This window comes from Hyperolius riggenbachi, unplaced genomic scaffold (assembly GCF_040937935.1).
Source record: "Hyperolius riggenbachi isolate aHypRig1 unplaced genomic scaffold, aHypRig1.pri scaffold_113, whole genome shotgun sequence".
NCBI lineage: Eukaryota > Metazoa > Chordata > Amphibia > Anura > Hyperoliidae > Hyperolius > Hyperolius riggenbachi.
The window spans coordinates 272,673-298,089 of NW_027152339.1; the positions used below are offsets into that span (position 1 = coordinate 272,673).

Here is a 25,417-nt window from a genome sequence, read left to right on the forward strand (position 1 = left end):
TTTTGCTTAACCACCCTGGCATTCTGATTAAATCGCCAGGGTGGCTGCGGCAGGGTTTTTTTTAAATAAAAAAAAAACTATTTCATGCAGCCAACTGAAAGTTGGCTGCATGAAAGCCCACTAGAGGGCGCTCCGGAGGCGTTCTTCCGATCGCCTCCGGCGGCCAGAAGTAACACGGAAGGCCGAAATAAGCGGCCTTCCGTGTTTCGCTTACCTCGTCGCCATGGCGACGAGCGGAGTGACGTCATGGACGTCAGCCGACGTCCTGACGTGAGCCGCCTCCGATCCAGCCCTTAGCGCTGGCCGGAACTGTTTGTTCCGGCTACGCTGGGCTCGGGCGGCTGGGGGGACCCTCTTTCGCCGCGTGCAGCGGCGGATCGCCGCGCTGCAGCGGCGATCAGGCAGCACACGCGGCTGGCAAAGTGCCGGCTGCGTGTGCTGCTTTTTATTTCATTAAAATCGGCCCAGCAGGGCCTGAGCGGCAGCCTCTGGCGGTGTTGGACGAGCTGAGCTCGTCCAGACCGCTCAGCAGGTTAAAAGTGGTTTGCGCCTTGGATATCTGCCATGCAGACCGTTTTTGCCCAGTCTCTTTCTTATGGTGGAGTCGTGAACACTGACCTTAATTGACGCAAGTGAGGCCTGAAGTTCTTTAGATGTTGTCTTGGGGTCTTTTGTGGCCTCTCGGATGAGTTTTCTCTGCGCTCTTGGGGTAATTTTGGTCGGCCGGCCACTCCTGGGAAGGTTCATCACTGTTCCATGTTTTTGCCATTTGTGGATAATCGCTCTCACTGTGGTTCGCTGGAGTCCCAAAGCTTTAGAAATGGCTTTATATCCTTTACCAGACTGATAGATCTCAATTACAGTACTTTTGTTCTCATTTGTTCCTGAATTTCTTTGGATCTTGGCATGATGTCTAGCCTTTGAGGTGCTTTTGGTCTACTTCTCTGTGTCAGATAGCTCCTATTTATGTGATTTCTTGATTGAAACAGGTGTGGCAGTAATCAGGCCTGGGGGTGACTACAGAAATTTAACTCAGGTGTGATAAACCACAGTTAAATTATTTTTTAAAAAGGGGGGCAATCACTTTTTCACACAGGACCATGTAGATTTGGAGGTTTTTTTTCTCACTAAATAATGAAAACCATCATTTAAAACTGCATTTTGTGTTCAATTATGTTATCTTTGACTAATAGTTAACGGTTTTTGATGAGCAGAAACATTTAAGTGTGACAAACATGCAAAAGAATAAGAAATCAGGAAGGGGGCAAATAGTTTTTCACACCACTGTATATATATAGATATATATATATATTACTGGATTGTGATTTTAACCACTTGCCGACCGCCCCTACCTATGGGCGGCGGCAAAGTGGTGCCCGCAACGTCAGCAATACGCCTGTAAAGCGGATAATACGCTTTGTAATGTATACAAAGCGTATTATACAGGCTGCCTCCTGCCCTGGTGGTCCCAGTGATCGAGGGACCACCAGTGCAGGTTGCAGCCCTCCTAGTAAGCACCCAAGCACACTGATCCTGCCCCCTGATCGCCCACTGCACCCATCAGACCCCCTCTGCCCACCCCTCAGACCCCTGTTTGCACCCAATCACTCCCCTAATCACCCATTAATCACTCCCTGTCACTATCTCAATGCTATTTTTTAGATTAGGTCCTAAACTGCCCCCTGAGGGCTCCTGAACACCCCCCCACACCCTCAGATCCTCCCTAGACCCTCCCCCCCGTGTACTTTATACATCTATTCTCCCCTATAATCACCCACTGATCACCTGTCAATCACCCATCAATCACCCCCTGTCACCACCTGTCACTGCCACCCATCAGATCAGACCCTAACCTGCCCTTTGTGGGCACCTGATCACCCACCCACACCCTCAGATTGCATGCAGACGCACCCTCAGATCACCTTCGAAAGTGCATTGTTTACATCTGTTCTCCCCTCTAATCACCCACTGATCACCCATCAATCACCCCGTCACCACCTGTCACTGCTACCCATCAGATCAGACACTAATCTGTCCCTTGCGGGCACCCAATCACCCGCCCACACCCTCAATTAGCCCCCCAGACCCCCTCTGATCAACTCGCCAGTGCATTGCTTGCATATATTCTCCCCTGTAATCACCTACTGATCACCTATCAATTACCCCGTCACCCCCTGTCACTGCTACCCATCAGATCAGGCCCTAATATGCCCCTTGCGGGCTTCTAATCACCCGGCCAAACCCTCACCCGCCCCACCGCAGTGACAGAATTTTTTTCCCGATCACTGCTGGTACGACTTAATTGTGGCTGAGACCAACCGTTATGCCACACAATACGCAACCGCCAATCCAAGAAGCTACTTTGCCCAGCGTTTTCGGTGGAAGTCACTCCAAGTTTCCGAACGTAACATTTTTTGGGGCCTTCTCCTTAACATGGCTGTAGTCAAAAAGAATGTATTGCGGTCTTATTGGTCTATGCACCCAATACATCACATGCCCATGTTCTCTGCTGCCATGTCCAGGTCACGATTTGAGAACATCCGGCACTTCCTGCACTTCAGTGCCAATACAACCTGTCATCTAAGAGGCCACCCTGCTTATGACCAGTTCCACAAAATTCGGCCCCTCATAGACCACCTGTCATCAAAATTTGCAGATGCTTATACCCCTGAACAGTCATTTTGAGGCATTTGGTTTCCAATCTTCTCCTCACGGTTTTGGGCCCCTAAAATGCCAGGGCAGTATAGGAACCCCACAAGTGACCCCATTTTAGAAAGAAGACACCCCAAGGCATTCCGTTAGGTGTATGACAAGCTCATAGAAGATTTTATTTTTTGTCAAAAGTTAGCAGAAATTGATTTTTATTGTTTTTTTTTCACAAAGTGTCATTTTCCACTAACTTGTGACAAAAAATAAAATCTTCTATGAACTCACCATACACCTAACGGAATACCTTGGGGTGTCTTCTTTCTAAAATGGGGTCACTTGTGGGATTCCTATACTGCCCTGGCATTTTAGGGGCCCTAAACCGTGAGAAGTAGTCTAGAAACCAAATGCCTCAAAATGACCTGTGAATAGGACGTTGGGCCCCTTAGCGCACCTAGGCTGCAAAAAAGTGTCACACATGTGATATCGCCGTACTCAGGAGAAGTAGTATAATTTTTTTGGGGTGTAGTTTTACACATACCCATGCTGGGAGAAATCTCTCTGTAAATGGACAATTGTGTGTAAAAAAAAATAAAAAAATTGTCATTTACAGAAATATTTCTCCCACCCAGCATGGGTATGTGTAAAAATACACCCCAAAACACATTATACTACTTCTCCTGAGTACGGCAATATCACATGTGTGACACTTTTTTGCAGCCTAACTGCGCTAAGGGGCCCAAAGTCCAATGAGTACCTTTAGGATTTCACAGGGCATTCTGAGGCATTTGGTTTCTAGACTACTCCTCACGGTTTAGGGCCCCTAAAATGCCAGGGCAGTATAGGAACCCCACAAGTGACCCCATTTTAGAAAGAAGACACCCCAAGGTATTCCATTAGGTGTATGGGGAATTCATAGAAGATTTTATTTTTTGTCACAAGTTAGTGGAAAATGACACTTTGTGAAAAAAAAACAATGAAAATCAATTTCCGCTTACTTGTGACAAAAATAAAATCTTCTATGAACTCACCATCCTCCCAACGGAATACCTTGGGGTGTCTTCTTTCTAAAATGGGGTCACTTGTAGGGTTCCTATACTGTCCTGGCATTTTAGGGGCCCTAAACCGCGAGGAGTAGTCTAGAAACCAAATGCCTCAAAATGACCTGTGAAATCCTAAAGGTACTCATAGGACATTGGGCCCCTTAGCGCACCTAGGCTGCAAAAAAGTGTCACACATGTGGTATCGTTGTACTCAGGAGAAGTAGTATAATGTGTTTTGGGGTGTATTTTTACACATATCCATGCTAGGTGGGAGAAATATCTCTGTAAATGGACAATTGTGTGTAAACAAATGAAAAAAATGTCATTTACAGAGATATTTCTCCCACCCATCATGGGTATGTGTAAAAATACACCCCAAAACACATTATACTATTTCTCCTGAGTACGGCGATAGCACATGTGTGACACTTTTTTTGCAGCCTAGGTGCGCTAATGGGCCCAAAGTCCTATGAGCACCTTTAGGCTTTACGGGGGTGCTTACAATTTAGCACCCCCCAAAATGCCAGGACAGTAAACACACCCCACAAATGACCCCATTTTGGAAAGTAGACACTTCAAGGTATTCAGAGAGGGGCATGGTGAGTCCGTCGCAGATTTCATTTTTTTTTGTCACCAGTTAGCAGAAATGGAAACTTTTTTTTATTTATTTATTTTGTCACAAAGTGTCATTTTCCGCTAACTTGTGACAAAAAATAAAATCTTCTATGAACTCACCACGCCTCTTAGTGAATACTTTGGGGTGTCTTCTTTCCAAAATGGGGTCATTTGGGGGGTATTTATACTATCCTGGAATTCTAGCACCTCATGAAACCTGACAGGTGCTCAGAAATGAGAGAGATGCTTAAAAATGGGAAAATTCACTTTTTGAACCATAGTTTGTAAACGCTATAACTTTTACCCAAACCAATAAATATAGGCTGAATGGGTTTTTTTTTATCAAAAACATGTTTGTCCACATTTTTCGTGCTGCATGTATACAGTTATTTTACTTTATTTGAAAAATGTCAGCATAGAAAGTAAAAAAAAACATTTTTTTGACAAAATTAATGTCGTTTTTGATGAATATAATAAAAACTAAAACTCGCAGCAGCAATCAAATAGCACCAAAAGAAAGCTGTATTAGTGACAAGAAAAGGAGGTAAAATTCATTTAGATGGTAGCTTGTATGACTGAGCAATAAACCATTAAAGCTGCAGTGGTCTGAATGGAAAAAAGGATCTGGTCCTTAAGGGGCGAAAAGACGGCAGTCCTTAAAATGAATCTGTATTGTTAAAATCGCACAAAAGTAAACATACCAGTGCGTTAGGGGACATCTCCTATTACCCTCTGACACAATTTCGCTGCTCCTCGCCGCATTAAAAGTGGTTAAAAACAGTTTTAAAAAGTTTGTTTATAAACAAACAAAATGGCCACCAAAACAGGAAGTAGGTTGATGTACAGTATGTCCACACATAGAAAATACATCCATACACAAGCAGGCTGTATACAGCCTTCCTTTTGAATCTCAAGAGATCATTTGTGTGTTTCTTTCCCCCTGTTCTCATGCACTGAAGTTTCAGGCTGCTCCTTTCTTCCTGCAAACAGCTTTGCCCTTTTCTGTAATTCTTCAGTATGTGAAAGCCCAGCCAGCTCAGAGGATGATTTATCCAGCTTGTAAAAGATAAGAGAGAAGAGAGAAGCTGCCCTAAATAAATAAATAATAAACAGGCAGTGTGCATAGAGGGGCCTGGAAGGGGGAGTTCATAGCAGAACCACAACACTGAAGAACTTGGCAGCCTTCCAGACTCAGGCCGACAAGTCTGACAGGGGAAAGATACATTGATTTATTACAGAGACTGTGATAGTAGAAAGTGCTGCAGTAAGCCAGAACAGATTAGAATAGCTTTTGGAACTTGTAGGATGATAAAAAACAGGATGCAATTTTTGTTACAGAGTCTCTTTAAGTGGTTAAAGATGCACCATAGGATGCCCACTTTTGCATTAAAAATCCTGGCTTGTGCATCAGAAACACCTCCTATATATTACTGTATATTGGTATATAATCCCACCCTTCCAGTGATGTTAAAGCCTAGGCTGTTTAGATATGTGGGATTCTCCTCCCAGAGCATTCTGGGACACCAAGTGTTATTTCTAATGATTTCGGAACACAGAGTAAACAAACATTCGGCAGCATTGCTCCTTAGAGCACTAAAGATGTTGCTGCATTTGACACATTTCAGAATGTAAGAGGAGAGAGGAAAAATGTTACAATGGGCAAACAGTGACTAAATAAATCACAAAATAATATTACACATTATATGCAATTTTATTTATTACGTTATTTTTAGTACAGTTCCTCCTTAAGATGCGAATTTGGTTTTTCAATCTCACGGATCAGAGTTCATATATTGGTCCCCCTGAAAGGAGTTACAACGGTACCTGGCCACAAAGATCTGTTCGGTAACAGTAGAACAGCTGGAGTAGATCTCTGGTCTGTTACATAATGCTCTCCCACTTAATAATGAAAGGCATCCCTGGCAGCGTACATATGAATTGGCCGCTGGGAGACTTGGGCGCAGGATACAGCCGGTATATGGCTTATCCTGCTGCTGCACAAGTTCCCTGCGGCATTAAATACTATTCCCCCTTCACGTCCATGTGGATGGTGGGGAATGATGTAATTCGGCTTCCAGCTATTCCTGGTGGCCGAATTACAGTGTTTTAAAAGCAACTTCAGCTCCGTATTCTGACAGCGCTGAAGTTACTGAATGTGCGCTGCTATAGCTGTAATTCCTATCTCCTGCGCTGTACTTACAGCGCTCGACCTGGCATACCTTTAAATGTTCTTGTTTGTTCTACTCCCTCTGAATCTGTCTATTAGTCTTTATTAACATTTTATATAGTGGCCAGAGTTTAGAGATGAACTTCCAAGTAACATAAGACAGGCCATGCTTAGATGATTTCCCCACTTGCCCCTCTGCATCTTCAAACAGGAACCTTAAAGGTTAAACATCTGAAGGGCTGCAGGGGAATCCTTTTCTGCCGCCTTTCTCATCCTCAGCTGGCTGGGGGGGGTAGAGAAACTCTTGTCCCCTCTGAGATGGTGTTGGAGCGTATGAGAGGGACTTGCAGGAGAGGTGGGCAGTTACTATTGGCTCTCTCTACGGCTGTCAGTCATGGGCTATTGCAGCTTTTTGACACATAAGAAATGGAGGTAATTGCAGAACATGTTACTGGGCTTTACTGTATGTTCTAATCTTCATGAATTGACATTCACTGACAATTGTTGAGGTATTTACCACACTGGTCAGTAATTTCTGCTTGCCATGCGGTAACAGCCTTTATGAATTGACATTTTACATAATGTTTGGTAAAATCAGCTGTTGTCTGCATCACGGAATGTGGCAATGCTTTGTGAATTGTAGCCATTTCCTTCAAGAACTGACTTTCCTGCTCAATATATCCCACCTTTTGACAGGACATTGTAACAGATGCTTTTATTTATGTCATCTGTCAATGGTGTTAATATTGTAAGTGATCAGTGTTTTGTGTGCGAGTAAGATGCACATATAGATTTTGTACATTGTATAATTTGAGTAGGTAATATTGCACTCACCTCTTCTCTCCAGATCTTCTCTCCCATTGTTGATGTGTTTCTTCAGCCAGTCAATACATTCAGTCTCCAGATATTTCTTGTGCATCTCCTCCAGTCTGACCTCCAGGCTGTTCCATCTCTGTGCGCTGAGCTGAGCCTCATGCATGGCCGGGATCCACATCCAGCTCTGTGTGTCCAGATACAGGAAATCTCTGCCGTCATATCCGTACTGCTGATAACCCGCAGTGCTGCCGTCATCTCTCAGCTCACAGCCATATACAGACTGATAGTAATGGATCCCTGCAGACAGCACAGAAAAGTGTTTCACAACATTATTTCAGATTGCAAAATGTGGGTTCCCTGGACGCATTTCTCTGGCATCAAAAATGATGTGCATACACGGTCAGCAAGCCAGAGCACAGATAGGCTCAGCCCCGGGCCGCCCATGAGGCGGGGTGAGGCAGGTTTCTCAGGCGGCTGAGTAGTCTGTGGGTGGGAGGGGCCACTGAGCTGGGGGGGGTAGCAGCCAGAAAGGGGGACAGCAGGCACAGCAGTGGAGAGGGGGGGTCAGACCACCCCTCTCCCTCACCTGGGTTCCCCCATCCGCTCTCCCCCTCCAGCTATTTTCGCTAAATTCACAGCAGGCAGCAGAGAGCGTGGAAGCAATTACTTGCTCACTTGCGTTCCACCACTCGCCACATCACTTCCTGCAATGCCGTCACTGGACACTTCTACAAAGTGAATCTAGCATATTATGGGCTTTAGTCATTTATTTTTTTCCCCAGTTCAGGGGTAATTTTAAGTTAAAGGTCACCTAAAGTGAGAGGAATATAGAGGCTGCCATATTTATTTTCTTATTAACAATATCAATTGCCTGGCTGTCCTGCTTAAAGGGAACCTGAAGCGAGGAAAATTATTTAAAATAAACGCATGACGTAGATGCAAATAAATATTACATACTAACCTCACTGTCAGTTCCTCTCAGAAGCTCACCATTTTCTTCTTACAGTGATCCCTTCCAGTTCTGACAAGATTTTGTCAGAACTGAAACATACTAGTTACTGTCAGTTATATATCAGCAGCTGTCAGTTACAACTGAATGTGCAAGGTAATGTCCATGTTTCCCTATGGCTCAAGTGGGCGATATTACAGTTTAACAGTGTGCTGACCAGGAAGCTGTTATGGTGTAATGGCCATTTTTAAAATGGAGGACAGAGAATTCCATTGATCACAGTGGACAAATGGGACGCAGGAGAGGAGAAAGAGATTGAGGAGTAGACTACACAGGAGGTAAGTATGACCTGTGTATGGTTATTTTGACTTTTTATTTTCAGTTCAGGTTCTTTTTAACTTACAAGCATCAGTAGTGGCAGAATCACACACGTGAAACAAGCATGCAGCTAATCCAGTTAGACTTCAGTCAGAGCACCTGATCTGCATGCTTATTCAGGGTCTATGGCTAATATTATTAGAGACAGGAAATCAGCAAGACAGCCAGGCAACATGCATTGTTTAAAAGGAAATAAATGCCAGCCAACATCTCCCTTTCACTTTGCTTGTGTTTAAGGAAAGACATTTTTAAGGTAAATGAATCTTCTAAATATAAATGACGAAAAATGTGTCACTGCTATAAAAGCTACTTGCTGAAACTGTACACAGCTGACTGCAATAAATAAATAATACTGTTGTGATGGTTCATTGCTTTTGTCCCTTGGACAAGATTGCAGGCCCGAGGCTGTACAGATGCATTTCTAGCCTGCAGGCTAGTGATGCATTCTGTTGCTATGCAGGAGTAGAGGAGGAGAGCCAATGAAGTGGGCCAGCATGCTGCCTTCGGAAGGCCCAGACCCAGCCTAAGAACATCTGGGACAAACCAATCTCACTTTAGACCACACCCCAGGTCACGTCCACAATCTGGTATTCTCCCCCCCCCCCCCCCCCCCCGGCTCTGGTCCTGCCAGTCTACATGCGTTCCTCTATTCCTCCATCTGCAGGGGTCATGCCTGACACGCGCCGCTGGAGTCATACAGTAAGAGGGGACTACTAACAAAGTATGGAGCGGAGCCCACCAGGAAGTATGGAGGATAGGAGCGTGTATAGCGGCAGGCAGCCACAATGTATATCGTCAGCTGCAGGCGGAGGAGGAGAGGAGTGCCTGTAGAGTGGCAGGACCGGAGCGAAAGGGCAGAGGAGCACAGCGGCTGGATGTGGTGCTTGCAGTCTGCACCACTACAACATTTTTTAACTTATATTCATCTTTATAAGAAGCACCAACTTTTTTCCCACAATTTGGTGGAAGAAAAAGTGTATCTTATAGTCTGAAAAATATGGTAATTTCCCCTTTCTATCAAATTGGTACACATCCTTTTATGTTTATTCACATGTGTCAGCCGAGCCATTGGGATCCTTTAACTACTCAAGTGGGACGCAACGGAAGTTGAGATTACTTGAGTGAGCTTGCAGGTGCCAGTGCTGCTCATCAGTATTCTGGATATCTGGGTAGACCCGGATATCCAAACTTTTTAGGCCGATCCGGATTCCAGATAGCTGTTCCAGTCTCCGGATAGCTATCTGCGGATAGTTGGCTGGGCTATGCGGATATCCACGGATATCTGGACAATTGAAATACTGTATGAGGTCCAGGACATCATGGGAGCCAATCAGAGGGCTCCCAGCAGAAGCACCAGTAACCAATCACAGAGGGGAACCCTGGCCAGCCCCACCTGACCTCATTGAGCCAATCAGAGGCCTCCCAGCCTAAGCCCTGGCACCCAATCACAGAAAGGAACATAATAAGGAGGGCTGCCATGATGAGACAGATCATACTGGCTTGCTGAATGCTTCCTGAGAGACATGCTCCTGCTCCAGTGCTGGTGCCCTACAAAGGGCTGTACACAGCTATAAACCTAAGCTGTTCAGTGATTAACCCCTTCACTATCACTACAGTATTCTTAAATCATTAATTTGCTTGATTGATGTCATAAATGTGACATTTAGAGTGTGTGCTGCAGTGCTGCTGCAGCTGCTATGTGTTTGTGTGTTTGCTGTGCACACACCAGGTCAGCTGCTGCCTGCCACGTGCAAGCACGTGCAAAATGCAAACACAAGCAAACACGTGCAAAGTGCAAACACATGCAAAGTGCAAACACATGCAAATATCAAAGACGTGCAAAGACGTGCAAAGACATGCAAAACACGTGCAAAGTGCAAACATGTGCAAAGTGCAAACACGTGCAAACACGTGCAAAGTGCAAAGACATGCAAAGTGCAAACACGTGCAAACACATGCAAAGTGCCTTTGCACTTGGCACATGGCACTTTGCACGTGTTTGCACGTGTTGGCACTTTGCACATGGCACTTTGCACTTGGCCCTTGGCACTTTACATTTGGCACTTGGCCCTTTGCATTTGGCACTTGGCTCTTTGCATTTGGCACTTGGCTCTTTGCATTTGGCCCTTTGCATTTGGCACTCGGCCCTTTGCACTTGGCCCTTTGCACTTGGCCCTTTGCATTTGGCACTTGGCCCTTTGCACTTTGACAGCCATTTTTTTTTTGGGGGGGGGGGGATTTTAAGTCCCCACATCATCAATTAGTGTTCCCCTTTCAAAAATAATGATGCTACATGCCTCATTGACCCTTAAAAACATTTTTAAAGCAATTTAAAGGGCACTTCCGTTTTTTTGATCCAAATATCCGAATCCGGACAGATAGTGGGGTCGGATATCTGACCCGGATTCGGTTTGCAAAATTTTTGATCCGGATATCCGACCTGGATCGGATAGAGGGGTATGCGGATCCGAATTAGTTCCAGATAGTAAAAAGTGGTTTCCGAGCAGCACTGGCAGGTGCCTCTCCCAATTGCTATAGAGTGAACGGTGAAAGTTTGCAAATACTGCTGTGATTTGCTGCTGAGCAGCTGGTTTCTTGTTATTACTGCATTTTTATTGGGAACTAGCTGATGACCCCGGCGTTGCCCGGGAATGTATTTGGCTGGTTTTGGCTCCGCCCACTTTTTCTAACCCTAACACACAAACACTCAATGACCAAATTTGTGAGCTTTGGCTTTGTGAGCTTTGGCATCAATAATTTGTATATTCCCATAGAAATTAAACAAATTACATTGGCTGTTCGTGATCCGCCCCTCTCCAGCATTTGATCCGCAGGCACCCAATGACTAACTGCAGCAGGTTCGAGGCATCTTCTATTAACAGTGGCAGCAATTTAAATATTCCCCTTGAAAATCAACAGGTGAATTTTAATTGGCCATTATAGGCTCCACCCACTTCCCTGAATATTAATCCCAGTCACCCAGTGACCATCTGGGCAAAGTTTGAGAACCCTGCCATTAACAGTGTAAGAAGGCCTGCAGTTTATATTTTCTCAGTAAAATTTGTATTTGGCTCTGCCCACTTTTTGTAACCTGGACAATGACCAAGTTTGTGAGCTGTCGGGTCCTTGGCTTCAATAAAAAAAATCTGATTGGCTGTTTGTGGCTCTGCCCTCCTTTTCTGAATTTGAACCCCAGTAACCCAATGACCAACTGTAAGAGGTTTGAGGCTTGTGCCATTAACAGTGCAAGAATGGCAGCAATTTTAATATTACCTTGAAAATCAACAGGTGAATATTGATTGGCTTTTCTCGGCTCCACCCACTTTTCTGAATATTCATCCCAGTCACCCAGTAACCAACTGTGCAAAGTTTGAGAACCCTGCCATTAACGGTGAAGAAGGGCTGCAGTTTACATTTTCCCAGGGAAATCTGTTTTCGACTCCATCCAGTGTTTGTAAACTATTAATGACCAAGTTAGTGAGCTTTCGGGTTCCTGGAATCAAAATTGTGTGAATGGAAGCAGTTTATCCATCAAATAAATCTGATTGGCTGTTTGTGGCTCTGCCCTCCTTTTCTGAATTTGAACCCCAGTAACCCAATGACCAACTGTAAGAGGTTTGAGGCTTGTGCCATTAACAGTGCAAGAATGGCAGCAATTTTAATATTACCTTGAAAATCAACAGGTGAATATTGATTGGCTTTTCTCGGCTCCACCCACTTTTCTGAATATTCATCCCAGTCACCCAGTAACCAACTGTGCAAAGTTTGAGAACCCTGCCATTAACGGTGAAGAAGGGCTGCAGTTTACATTTTCCCAGGGAAATCTGTTTTCGACTCCATCCAGTGTTTGTAAACTATTAATGACCAAGTTAGTGAGCTTTCGGGTTCCTGGAATCAAAATTGTGTGAATGGAAGCAGTTTATCCATCAAATAAATCTGATTGGCTGTTTGTGGCTCCGCCCCTTTAGTGAATTTAAACCACAGTCACTTAATGACCAACTGTAACAGGTTTGAGGCCTCTGACATTAATAGTGTAAGAATGGCAGCAGTTTCAATATTCCTCATGAAAATCAATAGGCGCATTTTGATTGGCTGTTGTAGCTACATCTACCCTGCCATTAACAGTGTAAGAATGACTGCAGTTTATATTTTCCCATTTAAACAGTTAGTTGTTTTTTGCTCCGCCCACTGTTTCTAACCTAAGTTGCATTTTTCCATTGAAATTAGACAAATCTGATTGGCTGTTTGTAGCCCGCCCCCTTTTCAGAATTTAAATCCCAGTTTCCCAGTGACTGACTGTACCAGATTTGAGGCATTTGCCATTAAGAGTGTAAGAATGGTAGCAATGTAAATATTCCCCTTGAAAATCTATAGGTGAATATTGATTGGCTGTTGTAGACTCCATCCACTTTCCTGAATATTAATCCCAGTCATGTCAGTGACCAACTGTGTCAAGTTTGAAAACCCTGCCAATAACAGAATGGCTAAAATGAATCTAAGAAATCTCATTGGCTGTTTGTGGCCCCACCCCCTTTAGTGAATTTAGACCCCAGTCACCCAATGACTGACTTTGAGGCCTCTGCCATTAACAGTGTAAGAATGGTAGCAATGTAAATATTCCCCTTGAAAAAAATCAATAGGTGAATTTTGATTGGCTGTTGTAGGCTCCACCCACTTTCTAAATATTAATTATAGTCACTCAGTGGCCAACTGTGTCAAGTTTTGGGAACCCTGTCATTAACAGTGTAAGAATGGATGCAGTTTATATCTTCCCTGTGAAATTTGTTTTTAGCTCCACCCACTTTTTGTAACTAGGACACACAGTCACTCAATGACCACGTTTGTGAGCTTCCAGGTTCCTGACATCAAAAATGTGTGAATGGAAGCAGTTTATCCAGCAAGGAAATCTGATTGGCTGTTTGTGACTCCACCCCTTTAGTGAATTTGGACCCCAGTCACCCAATGACCAACTGTTGCAAGTCTGAAGCCTCTGCCATAAACAGTGTAAGAATGGCAGCAGTTTAAATATTCCCCTTGAAAATCAATAGGTGAATTTTGATTGGCTGTTGTAGGCTCCACCCACTTTCCTGAATCGTAATCTCATTCACCCAGTGGCCAAGTGTGCCACATTTGAGACCCCTGCGATTAACAGTCTAAGAATGGCTGCAGTTTACATTTTCCCATTAAAAATGAATGGCTGAAATTTGATTGGCTGTTTTATGCTGCGCCCACTTTTCCAGGATTTGTAACCTTGGTCACCAAGTGACCCACTGTGCCAAGTGTAGGGACTCTGGCTTGATTACTGTGAGAATGGCAGCCTTTTAAATTTTTCCCATTGACATGAATGGGTGAAATCTGATTAGCTGTTTGTAGCTCCGCCCAGGTGTGCAAGGGGGCCGCGAGACCCCCAGAACATATCATCCCAGGTAGTAAGGGATCTGTACACCAAGTTTCGTTCAAATCGTTCAAACCGTTTGAGTGATCGCGGCACATACATACATACATACATACATACACACATACACACACACATACGCACACATACATACGATTTTATATATATAGATTCTAGGTTCTTCAAAGTAGCCACCTTTTGCTTTGATTACTGCTTTGCACACTCTTGGCATTCTCTTGATGAGCTTCAAGAGGTAGTCACCTGAAATGGTCTTCCAACAGTCTTGAAGGAGTTCTCAGATGTTTAGCACTTGTTGGCCCTTCACTCTGTGGACCAGCTCACCCCAAACCATCTCGATTGGGTTCAGGTCTAGTGACTGTGGAGGCCAGGTCATCTGGCGCAGCACCCCATCACTATACTTCCTGGTCAAATAGCCCTTACACAGCCTGGAGGCGTGTTTGGGGTCATTGTCCTGTTGAAAAATGGTCCAACTAAACGCAGACCGGATGGAATAGCCTGCCGCTGCAAGATGCTGTGGTAGCCATGCTGGTTCAGTATGCCTTCAATTTTGAACCAAAAATCTCAAATTTGGACTCATCAGACCAAAGCACAGATTTCCACTGGTCTAATGTCCATTCCTTGTGTTCTTTAGCCCAAACAAGTCTCTTCTGGTTGTTGCCTGTCCTTAGCAGTGGTTTCCTAGCAGATAGTCTACCATGAAGGCCTGATCCACACAGTCTCCTCTTAAAGAGAAACTCCAACCAAAAATTGAACTTTATCCCAATCAGTAGCTGATACCCCATTTTACATGAGAAATACAATGATTTTCACAAACAGACCATCAGGGGGCGCTGTGTGACTGATTTTGTGCTGAAACCCCTCCCACAAGAACCTCTGAATACCGCGGTACTGCTGGCAAACTGCCACAATGTAACAATGTTCACAGACAGGAAATAGCTGTTATTAGCTGTCTGTAACAGACAGAACAGCTAGAAACAGCTACATAACTTGCCCACAGTAACAATGTCACCATGTAATACATATCAGAATGTGAATCTGGGAGAGGAAAGATTTTACAATGAGCAAACACTGACTAAATCATTTATACATAATTATTGTAAAAATGAAGCACTTTTTTTATTACATTATTTTCACTGGAGTTCCTCTTTAACAGTTGTTCTAGAGATGTGTCTGCTGCTAGAACTCTGTGTGGCATTGACCTGGTCTCTAATCTGAGCTGCTGTTAACCTGCGATTTCTGAGGCTGGTGACTCGGATGAACTTTACCTCCGCAGCAGAGGTGACTCTTGGTCTTCCTTTCCTGGGGCGGTCTGCATGTGAGCCAGTTTCTTTATAGTGTTTGATGGTTTTTGAGACTGCACTTGGGGACACTTTCAAAGTTTTCTGAATTTTTCAGACTGACTGACCTTCATTTCAGTAGGACTATCAGCTGTGTATCCACCTGACTTCTCCACAACGCAACGGATGGTCCCAACCCCATTTATAAGGCAAGAAATCCCACTTATTAAACCTGACAGGGCACACCTGTGAAGTAAAAACTATTTCAGGTGACTACCTCTTGAAGCTCTTCAAGAGAATGCCAAGAGTGTGCAAAGCAGTAATCAAAGCAAAAGGTGGCTACTTTGAAGAACCTAGAATATGACATTTTCAGTTGTTTCACACTTTTTGGTTATGTACTATACTTCCACATGTGTTAATTCACAGTTTGGATGCCTTCAGTGTGAATCTACAATGTTCATAGTCATGAAAATAAAAAAACTCTTTGAATGAGAATGTGTCCAAACTTTTGGTCTGTACTGTAGATATACTTGCCATTCGTAGATCTGATTTATTACAGATACGAGACAGATTGAGCAGAAGCAACATTGATGGCAAATTACCAAAAAATGTATTCCCCACTAACCATGATAGGGGTGGGTGGTAACTCAGTAAGTGGCCTAAGGTGGCAGTAGGCAGCAGAACACACGTGATCGCACGGAGACAGTTGCACAGACCGCCTCACGGATTTCCTCCCGACTGCATTGTATATGGTACTGTGTGTACAGAAAAAAAATCAGTATACAAGTACATGGCGTCCGCAACACCTACACCTTAGCGGTGCTTTACTTAAAGAGCCTCTTTCCCCTCACTGCCTAAATAAAGAAATTAATTAAATATTACGCTATGTCGAGCTCATGTTCCCATAGGAACTAATGGTGGATAAGGATGGCTGAACAATGCAATTTTGTGTTTACGAAGCAAAAAAATCATAAAACGATTATTTTTGGGGCGCTCCATAGACTTTAATGGCAGACAAACTTTTAAAACCTTCAGGGCATCTCTGCAGCCACAACTTCTTTAAAAAAGTTGTACAAAGTGTTCAGTATCCCAGACAGTGGCATGGTGGAAGGGAATCAGTGGAAAAATAGTCACCAAAAAAACATTTTACGCATGATACACCCCTGTCCCCCAGAGCAATTGTCCAATTCGGTGCCTGGGGGGGTTCATGGTGACATCTGGGAGTACCCTTTAAGAAGGTGACACCAGATGCCCGCCCCCTCCCCAGGGGAAATGAGTATAGTGTTACTGAGTGCACTTTACACATTTCCACAACCATAAATACTTACGTTTAATTAATGTCCCTATGCCAATATCCTCAGAAATGATCCCACACCATTATCTTCTGATAGCTTGAATGAAGATCTCTGCACCCCTGCCGCTACACGCACAGCTCTTAGCTATGGTAAGTATAGCTGAAAACCTTAAAGAGACTCTGTAACACAATTTTCAGCCTTATTTCTTCTATCCTATAAGTTCCTATACCTGTTCTAATGTGGTCTGTCTTACAGCCTTCCCTAGTTGCACAGTGGCTGTATTATCTCTGTTATATAATCTAATCTTCTTTCCTTTGTCAACTTTGTCGGCTCAGGCAGGAATGTGTTGCTCTGCTGTGATAGGTAGAAGCTATACACACCCCCTTTAAGCTCTGTTTGAGTCACAGACTGAGCTTCTCTCAGCCTATCACATGCTGGTTAGCAGCCATGCTTTTTGTTTGTAAACACTGCCTAAAACTGGCAATTACAAGCCAGGATTGCAGCAGGGAGTGGCAGAAACAACACAGAGGGGCCCAGGAGAACATAATGAATAGAACGGGATGCTTTTTATTGTAAGAATGTTAGAGTACAGATTCTCTTTAAGCATCCTTAAAAGTCCCTCCAGGGCTCCCCATTGGTCCATTAACAGATCAATGGCAATCTGGAGGATTCCCATTGGTCTGTTAATAGACCAATGGGGAGCCCTGGAGGGACTTTTAACCCCCTTGATGTTATGATTCTTTCCGGATTTCTGGGTCTAAAAGAGGTACAATTTTTTTGCATGTTTTCAGACCATAACACCTAAAAAAAATCATGCTGCTAGGGAGATCTGCAGCATCCCCAGCTCTCACTTACCTCCCTGGGATCCAGTGCTCCAATTTTCCCCCCGTCCTCCAGGTGGCGCTGTAACCCTATAGTGAGATTGCGGTCTGTCTGTCGTGACGTCTCGTCAGATTGTGTCTATATTGATTGATAGTGTTTCTTGTCCCTGCAATTGCTGCTTTTATTGCACGACTACTTGTATACCCAGCTTTGGAGATTAGATACCAATGTACAAACTGTTTTTTGGATTGATATTACATATTTTTGGTACACATGAGTATCTTTTGTATACCTCACCCATGTTAGACCCCTTGCTGATTGGTTTTAATTTGTTTTTATCATGTTACCCTTAATAAAGATTTATATATGATTTTGATGGAGCTGGTTGTACAGTGATTCTTAGTGTCATGGACGCTTTTCTTTGCATTTCACCACTCGCATGTATCGTGCCCAGCCACCCTAATTGGATAAATGAGAGTAGAGTAGCGTTTGATTACATTTAATTTTTATACGATTTATTTTATTCTTTCATTTGCTCTATTTTAGTGTTTCTTTATTACCATAAACAATATTGTCTATTATTATGCAGTTGTGTAATCATTCCCCCAGCAGCACGCCACTGCAATGGCTCATCCACATTCAATGGAAATTTCCCCATTGACATGCATTGGTTGCAGAGCCGTCGCAGAAAATTGCGATACAAATTCTCAATTAGTGGAAACAGGGCTCAAGTTCCACCTACTGTCTGCAATAGGAATCACATGCGCGGCTTGATTCACTAAAGCGGGATAACTGCTATCACAGCAGTTATCACGCGATCTGCTGCACGCAAAGGTTTTCACGCAAACAGCATTACTTTGCGTGATAAGCAAAGGTTTACGCGCGATCACGGGCACTTTTCTCGTGAAAAGCGCCCGTGATTTCCTGCAAACCTTTGCTTATCATGCGACGTAACGCTGTTCGTGCGCAAAGCTTTGCGTGCGGCAGCTCGCGTGATAACTGCTGTGATAGCAGTTATCACGCTTTAGTGAATAGAGCCCGCAGTGTGTAAAAAACTGGTAATTTTTTCCTGCATTAAAAAAAAAAAAAAAAATATCACATGGTAACACTTGACCACGAATGTCCATAGGAAAGCATTACTGTACATGAGTTTTTGCATACGATTTCACATCATGGCAAAATTAATGAGATTCCCCGAAATATGATCCCTACCTGACTGTTGGCATCAGGAATCACATGCAGTGTGTAAAAAAAACCCAAAAAAACAAAAAAAACAAGAATCTATTTTTGTTCCCACATGTGGAAAAACAGACATTTTAACACTGTAAATGCCCATAGGAAAGCATTATTTGTGTTTTCGCATGTGATTTTGCATCACAGCAAAGCTTACATGACTACCTCAAGTTTGATCCATGCCTGAATATATTACATACATGACACACGCAGTTTATACATTTACTAGAAAATTAGTGCCCATTGGGCGGTTGCACAAGTTGTAGGATGGGAGTGGGGGATTAGTAAAGACATGTGCATACAACTTGAACTATTCATACATTTGCAAATATGAATTTAATAATAAAGTGCCATAAAATGTACTGTTCATACAGTACAGAACACAGTACAGTACACACTAAATAAAAAATAAATAAATAAAATACATTTGGTCACATCATCTGAGTGTATCTAACAACATCATTACTCACATAAAGTCACATTAGTTGTGGACATGGGCACTAATGTGCTGCACCTATAATAAATTCTTAAATGGCTTCTGCATGGAATTCCTTTGTGTAAAAGGCTGCACATGAGCTGGCTCAAACAATAGCAAGATGGTGTCAGTCATGTGGGCTGTGGTTCTAAATAAAGGAAGTATTACACCTTTCTTTTACTGTGCCATTCTGCAGAAAGGAGTGGGAGGAGCTGGCTTTTCTCCCAAAATTGCTTAAAATTCTGATCAGTTGCGCACGTTGTGGCAGGTTTGCCAATCATCTCTTTAAAGGACAACTGAAGTGAGAGTTACCTGGAGGCTGCCATTAGTGATGGCCCAAACAGTTCGGCGGCAGACAGTTCCCAGCGAAGAATATGCTTTTGCGTTGGCAGGTGAACACATGGCATGCTCGATCCAAACCCTATGCATCATCATGGAGCCAAACTTTGACCCCTCATTCCAGAGTCGGCAGACACATGGCAGCCAATCACATACCTCCCAAGTTTTTGACATGAGAAAAAGGGACCTTTAAGCCATGCCCATGCCACACCCTGATCACGCCCCTGTTACACCCCTAGTCACGCATACCATAAAGATTCCATAAGAAAAATATGTTGGTTTATAATTCAAGCCACACTGGTCCTTTCAATCCTGGTTCATTTTCCTTCATAGTAACATTTTAGAATTAGTAATATATCAATTTAAAGGATGGGAATAAAGTTTAGAGTCTATTAAACACATTTACATAGAAAAAGGGACAAAGTCCCGAAAGAGGGACAAATGAGGAGGAAAGAGGAACAGAGGGACAGGGCTCCCAAAGAAGGACTGTCCCTCCAAAAGAGGGTCAGTTGGAAGCTATGGCCAATCAGCATACCCTCCCTCCCATATACCTCCCCCTCCCCCATAAAAACGCCAGCATGGCAGCCATCTTACAGTCATTCTGTGTCTGCTATTAGTGAGAGCAGGGAGAGTGCTGTGCTGGTGATAGGGAAAGCATTAGGCAGGCCTCTGTTCTGCATACTCACTGAGTTTATAGCCTTTTGTAAAGCGTCCTGAGAAACCAAAGAGCCCTTCCATGGGCTGGAGCATAGGTCTTCTTGTTTTTGGTGTATTGCAGTTCTCAGTGTGTGTTTGACTGTCCACAGTCCGGTGACTTTACTTGTGGACAGAGGCGTGCACACTACTGCTATTCGTGGCACAGTACCTTTAACGCACACTACCCCTCAAGTGCATTATTATTACTCTGATTGTTATATTGCAGTACTCTGTGTGTGTGTGTGTGTGTGTGTGTGTGGGGCAGTCCACAGTACAGTGACTTTACTTGTGGACACAGGTGTGCACACTACTGCTTTTAGTTCAGTACCTTGCACATACACTACCTGTCAAGTGCATTATTATTTATCTCTATTACGATTGTTACCTTGCAGTTCTCTGTGTGTTTGTGACAGTCTACAGTCTAGTGAGTTTAGTTGTGGACACAGGTGTCACACTGCAGCTATTGGTGGTACAGTACCTTGCACACCCACTGTCACGGAAGATCGGTTTGCTGCAACGATTGCCATTGACGTGTCAGATCAGAATCTGATATTTAGAGCTTAGCAGGCAGCCAAGCCTGCGGGTCTCTGTTTTCTTTATAGCTATTAGCAAAACTTTCTTTTCTTGAGACAAGTTGGCTCTCTGATAAGACCTGTTTGTGTAATTAACTCGTTCAAAAGGAGTTCCTTCATTGACCAGGGACACCAAGGTGTGAAGGCTTCCCAGCAGTAAGCCCCAAATGGCAAAGTGTTGCTATTTTCCTGTAAGGGCAGGATAAACTCAGCAGGAGACCAGACTGCTCTTCCAATAGAACGCAGAGGGTCAAGCTAGGCAACTGCTACTCCAAGGTGAGAACTACCAACATAGGTGCTCCGCAAGGATGTGTCCTGTCCCCGCTCCTGTTCTCCCTGTACACCAACAGCTGTATCTCAACTGATGACTCTGTCAAGGTCATCAAGTTTGCGGACGACACCACAATCATTGGACTCATCAGTGGCAACAACGAGGATGCCTACCGCAGCGAGATAGACAGGATCTGCAACTGGTGCACAGATAACAATTTAGTCCTCAATGCAGCAAAGACAGTGGAACTGGTTGTGGACTTCAGGAGACGCCCACCCCCTCTCCACCCAATCCTCATAAGAGATAACGAAGTCTCCAGGGTCCCCTGTGTTCGGTTCCTCGGCACTACTATCACTAAGGACCTAAAATGGGGGCAGAACACCACCATAACCCAGAAAAAGGCACAGCAGAGGTTATTTTTCTTGCGCCAACTGAAAAAATTTGGCATCCCACGCGAGTTGCTCAGGAGCTTTTACACTGCCACTGTGGAGTCCATTCTCTGCTCATCCCTCATCATCTGGTACGCAGGGGCATCTGCTAGCGACAAGTACAAACTCCACAGAGTAATCAGCACTGCAGAAAAGATCATCGGTCTGCCACTGCCACCCCTCGATCTCCTCCACACGGCCAGAATGAGGACGAGGGCCACCAAGATCTCGACCGACCCCTCCCACCCGGGCAGTCAGTTCTTCAATCTCCTTCCACTGGGACGCCGCTACAGGGCTGTCCCCACCAGAACCACCAGACGCTGGAGTACCTTCTTCCCCCAAGCGGTACTCCAACTGAACAACTGAACTGACAACTTCTACTATGTCATGTTTATGTTCATGTTTATGTAGCCCACCCTACGTCTTATGTATGTATGTATATACGCCATGCCATGTGCTCCAAAAACAATTCCGGGTATGTCTCTGGCATACTTGGCGAATAAAGCTGATTCTGATTCTGCTCGACTCCATTGGAAGCAGAGAGAAAATAAATGCTATATATGATTTTTTGTATGTTTAAGGAATACTGCCCCCAGGACAGTTATGGGAGGTATATCACCTGATTCGTGGTGCTTTGATGGATATTTTGATACCAGTCTTGGGGGGCCAGGGATAAGCCACGACAAAGTATTAAACCTCTCAGGAACGACACATAATATGGTAATCAAGTTTGATGTCATATGAACTGTCAGAGTCTGAGGAATCTGAATCTGTGATTGTGATGTATGTGTGGGAAGCGTAAGCTGGGTTATGAAATATGTCATATTTAGTGGATGGGAAATGTCCCACCCAGGAGGGTAACTGCTCTGTCCAGCCCCTGGGCTGAACTTGAGACCCCACCCAAAAATGTGGGTCATTCAAAAGAACTTGCAAGGGGCTCCTCCCTTAGTCCTCCACTTTGAAACATCATCCCGATTACATCCTTGCCAGCTTGAGGACATGCTGGCAACCGGCTTGTTTGGACTGACGCTGAGTTGCCCGATTCTGAAACCAAGGACTTAGCATTTCTTTTCCAAAAGGACACTTTCACCTGAGCTTAAGTATCCATTTATTCCTCCCCTTATTTTTATTTTCATACAGCGCTATTATTGTCTCTATAATTGTTGATTTTAATGATTTTCTGTATATATTAATTATTTATATTGCATTTATAATAAAAGACTTCTTCTCAATCTTACCTGTCTGACGACTTCTTAGGTCTGTCCCTCGGCGCCTCCCACGATGCGGTCCAAGCGGCGGTCACGTGATTACAAACACTTCCTCCTTCCGGGTTGAAGGAGGAAGTGTTTGTGATCACGTGACGCGTGTGGAGCGCATTGTGGGAGGCGCCAAGGGACAGACCTAAGAAGACGTCAGACAGGTAAGATTGACCCCTCCCCCCCCCTGCACAGCTTTACTGGGAGATATCCGGATGGCTACTATACAATCTAGATATCTCCCGGATCGGATTTCAGCAGCCCTGCACATTAATGCTATTGGTGGTACAGTAGCTTGCACACACACTACCGCACATAAAGAAGTGCATTATTATTTCCCTCTATTCCAATTGTTATCTTGCAGTGTAGAATCAGTGTGTGTGTGTGTGCGTAGAATCTGTGTGTGTGCGCGCGCGAGTCAGTGTGTGTGTGTGTGTGTGTGTGTGTGTGTGTGTGTGTGTGTGTGCGCGCGCGCACGTGCGCGAGAGTCAGTGTGTGTGTGTGTGTGTGAGTGTTGTTATAAATCACCTTTTTGCTTCGACACCAGCAAACTCATCAGCAAGAGTTTGCAAACACGACTCCTCACACAGCAAGCACGAGATAGACTTTTCTCAGGCTTCTTCAATGTTTAAGGAGTTTATTCAGGAAACATATATACAGATATAGTTCATCATATCCTAGCCAAGCAAGATTCTCATTTAGTCATTCCGTTGCGTTGCAGCTTCTTGATTAAACTTCCTGCTGAAGTCAATCAGGTCTTCTTGTGTCTACTCTATGTTACATCTAGACTACCTATGTACAGCATACATTATATCAGATTACAGAAAGGAATGAAATACTTAGAGGTTCCAGTCAGCATTAAAGTAGGAAGCATTATTGGCTTAGCCCCCTCGTGGTGTCATAATACACACCTACTCGAGTAATATTTAATGATGCTTTTGCCCTACTTACAAGAATTTGGTATTTAGAAAACATGGCCTATGTGTACTGTTCTTGTGGTGTACATGTTGAGGTCAGTGTAGGCCTGTGGCCTTCTTTCAGGAACATGTTCTCAGTATCCGCTTGTTTATTCAAGCCGACACTGAGAGGCCTCTGCCTGCATCACAAGAAACTCTATTTATTTTAAAGGTATACTCGGCGGACAAGCCTTTTACCTAAAACTCAGGCCAACTAACTGAGGCCTACTTAAATTATAACAATTCCCCCTAAAATGGCTTGATCCGCAGATCCCAGCTTCTGAACCCACCAGTACCTGGTTTCTTTTCTTTATGTTTCACTTTTCGATGTTCGTGCTCACACAACTTCTCTGCTCTAGGCGGTTATCCCTGGAAGAGAGAGAGCAAGACCTCTTGGTCTTCCTGTAACCAGGCTCTCTGGGGATGCCCTATTCCTAAGTCCCTCTATACCACATGCTCATCATTTGCGTCACTTGCGTATCACTCACAAACTTGCATGACCACAGAAAAGTGAAACTCATTTGTCTTTTACACAAAGGAGCAGTGCCAGGTGCCTTCTAAAAGAGCGCCTTTATACAATCAGCTCCATCACCGGTACTACTAAACCTATACCCGTAACCCTGTATATCCCTTAATTTGAAAATATTGGTTCAGGAGATTGTTTATGAGGCACCAATCTCTTGACCAGGTTAATTTGTTTTGCGTAATTTGACACACAACCTCACCTGGATAATGCTGCCTAAAGTTGTCATCCCCATCCAGACGACCAGTGGGTGTAGGAAGAACTTTTGAACTGCAGAGGCCCAGTCCGAGTGTCCCTGGAACATCGCCAGAAACCTTTTCCATCAGGTCAGACTGGAACTCACCTGCTTATTTTTGTGTTCTACCTCGTTAAGATCACCTGGATCATGGTGAAATCTTACCTCTAACTTAGTGTACTGTTTGTTTAACCGTTGTAACAAAGTGTGGTCGTCTTGGCTCAAAACCGGTTTCCCTTTGTTCCATGTCTTGTTATCTTTCGGGATGGGAACTTCCCGTGAAACATTGAACTTTAGAGTTCTCTTAACCATTTGAGAAATACCGTCATCAAACTTGGATGACTTGATCCATATGGGATCTACGCTCACACAATATGTTCCCCTTGAAAGATCCCCTTTATCGGAACAATCATGAAAATGTACCTTGAATGGGTCATTAGACCTTATGTTAAAAAAACAAACCTTTCCTTCAGCCACCGGAACTATCGGTTTGGCTTCAGGGTGGATCTTTTGAATGGTAGCCTCGCATTCTGTGTTATTGAGCCAGCAGGCTTCTTCACTAAATTTGACTTGCCCCGGCAAACACAGGTACCTCTGAGAGAATTGCCCGCATGAGGACAACTCTACTCGTTTCACCTCCCCGTCTAGCACCAAAAAAGGTTGACCTCTCAGGTCATGGTGTAAGACATGTGTTGAGGTGGGAACTAAGGAAGTGGCGGTGCCTAAAGGAATGTTGCACCGTTTCCATTTGTTCACCCAAACATCTCGAAGCTTCCATGCAAAAGATCCTTCTCCAGAAAAATCGATATACCTCCCCTTGTCCAATCTCAGTTGTACAGGATATTTTAGCATCTCCCTGACAACATATGTCCCCAACTGTCCTGATTGGACCTCTTCCCCCCTTATGTCCTGAGGCACAATGTGTACCTGAGGTCGGAAGATTGTACTCTCTGCAATCTTTCAATTAAGAGTACCTCTTCACTTATCCAACTAGCATTAGGATAAGTGG

General features: G+C 44.0%; 1 protein-coding gene across 3 annotated transcripts in view; it reads right to left on the bottom strand.

Moving 5' to 3' along the window:
* Window positions 1-25,417, bottom strand: part of LOC137543600 (class I histocompatibility antigen, F10 alpha chain-like) — a 281,306-nt gene that overhangs the window by 174,659 nt on the left and 81,230 nt on the right. For all 3 annotated transcript variants that reach the window (XR_011025548.1, XR_011025547.1, XM_068264701.1), the window contains exon 3: window positions 7,306-7,584. Coding sequence is in view for 1 of the 3 variants with exons in the window: in XM_068264701.1 (XP_068120802.1) it covers window positions 7,306-7,584 (279 nt within the window). In the remaining 2 variants the exon portion in view is untranslated. The remainder of the gene's footprint in view (window positions 1-7,305; window positions 7,585-25,417) is intronic.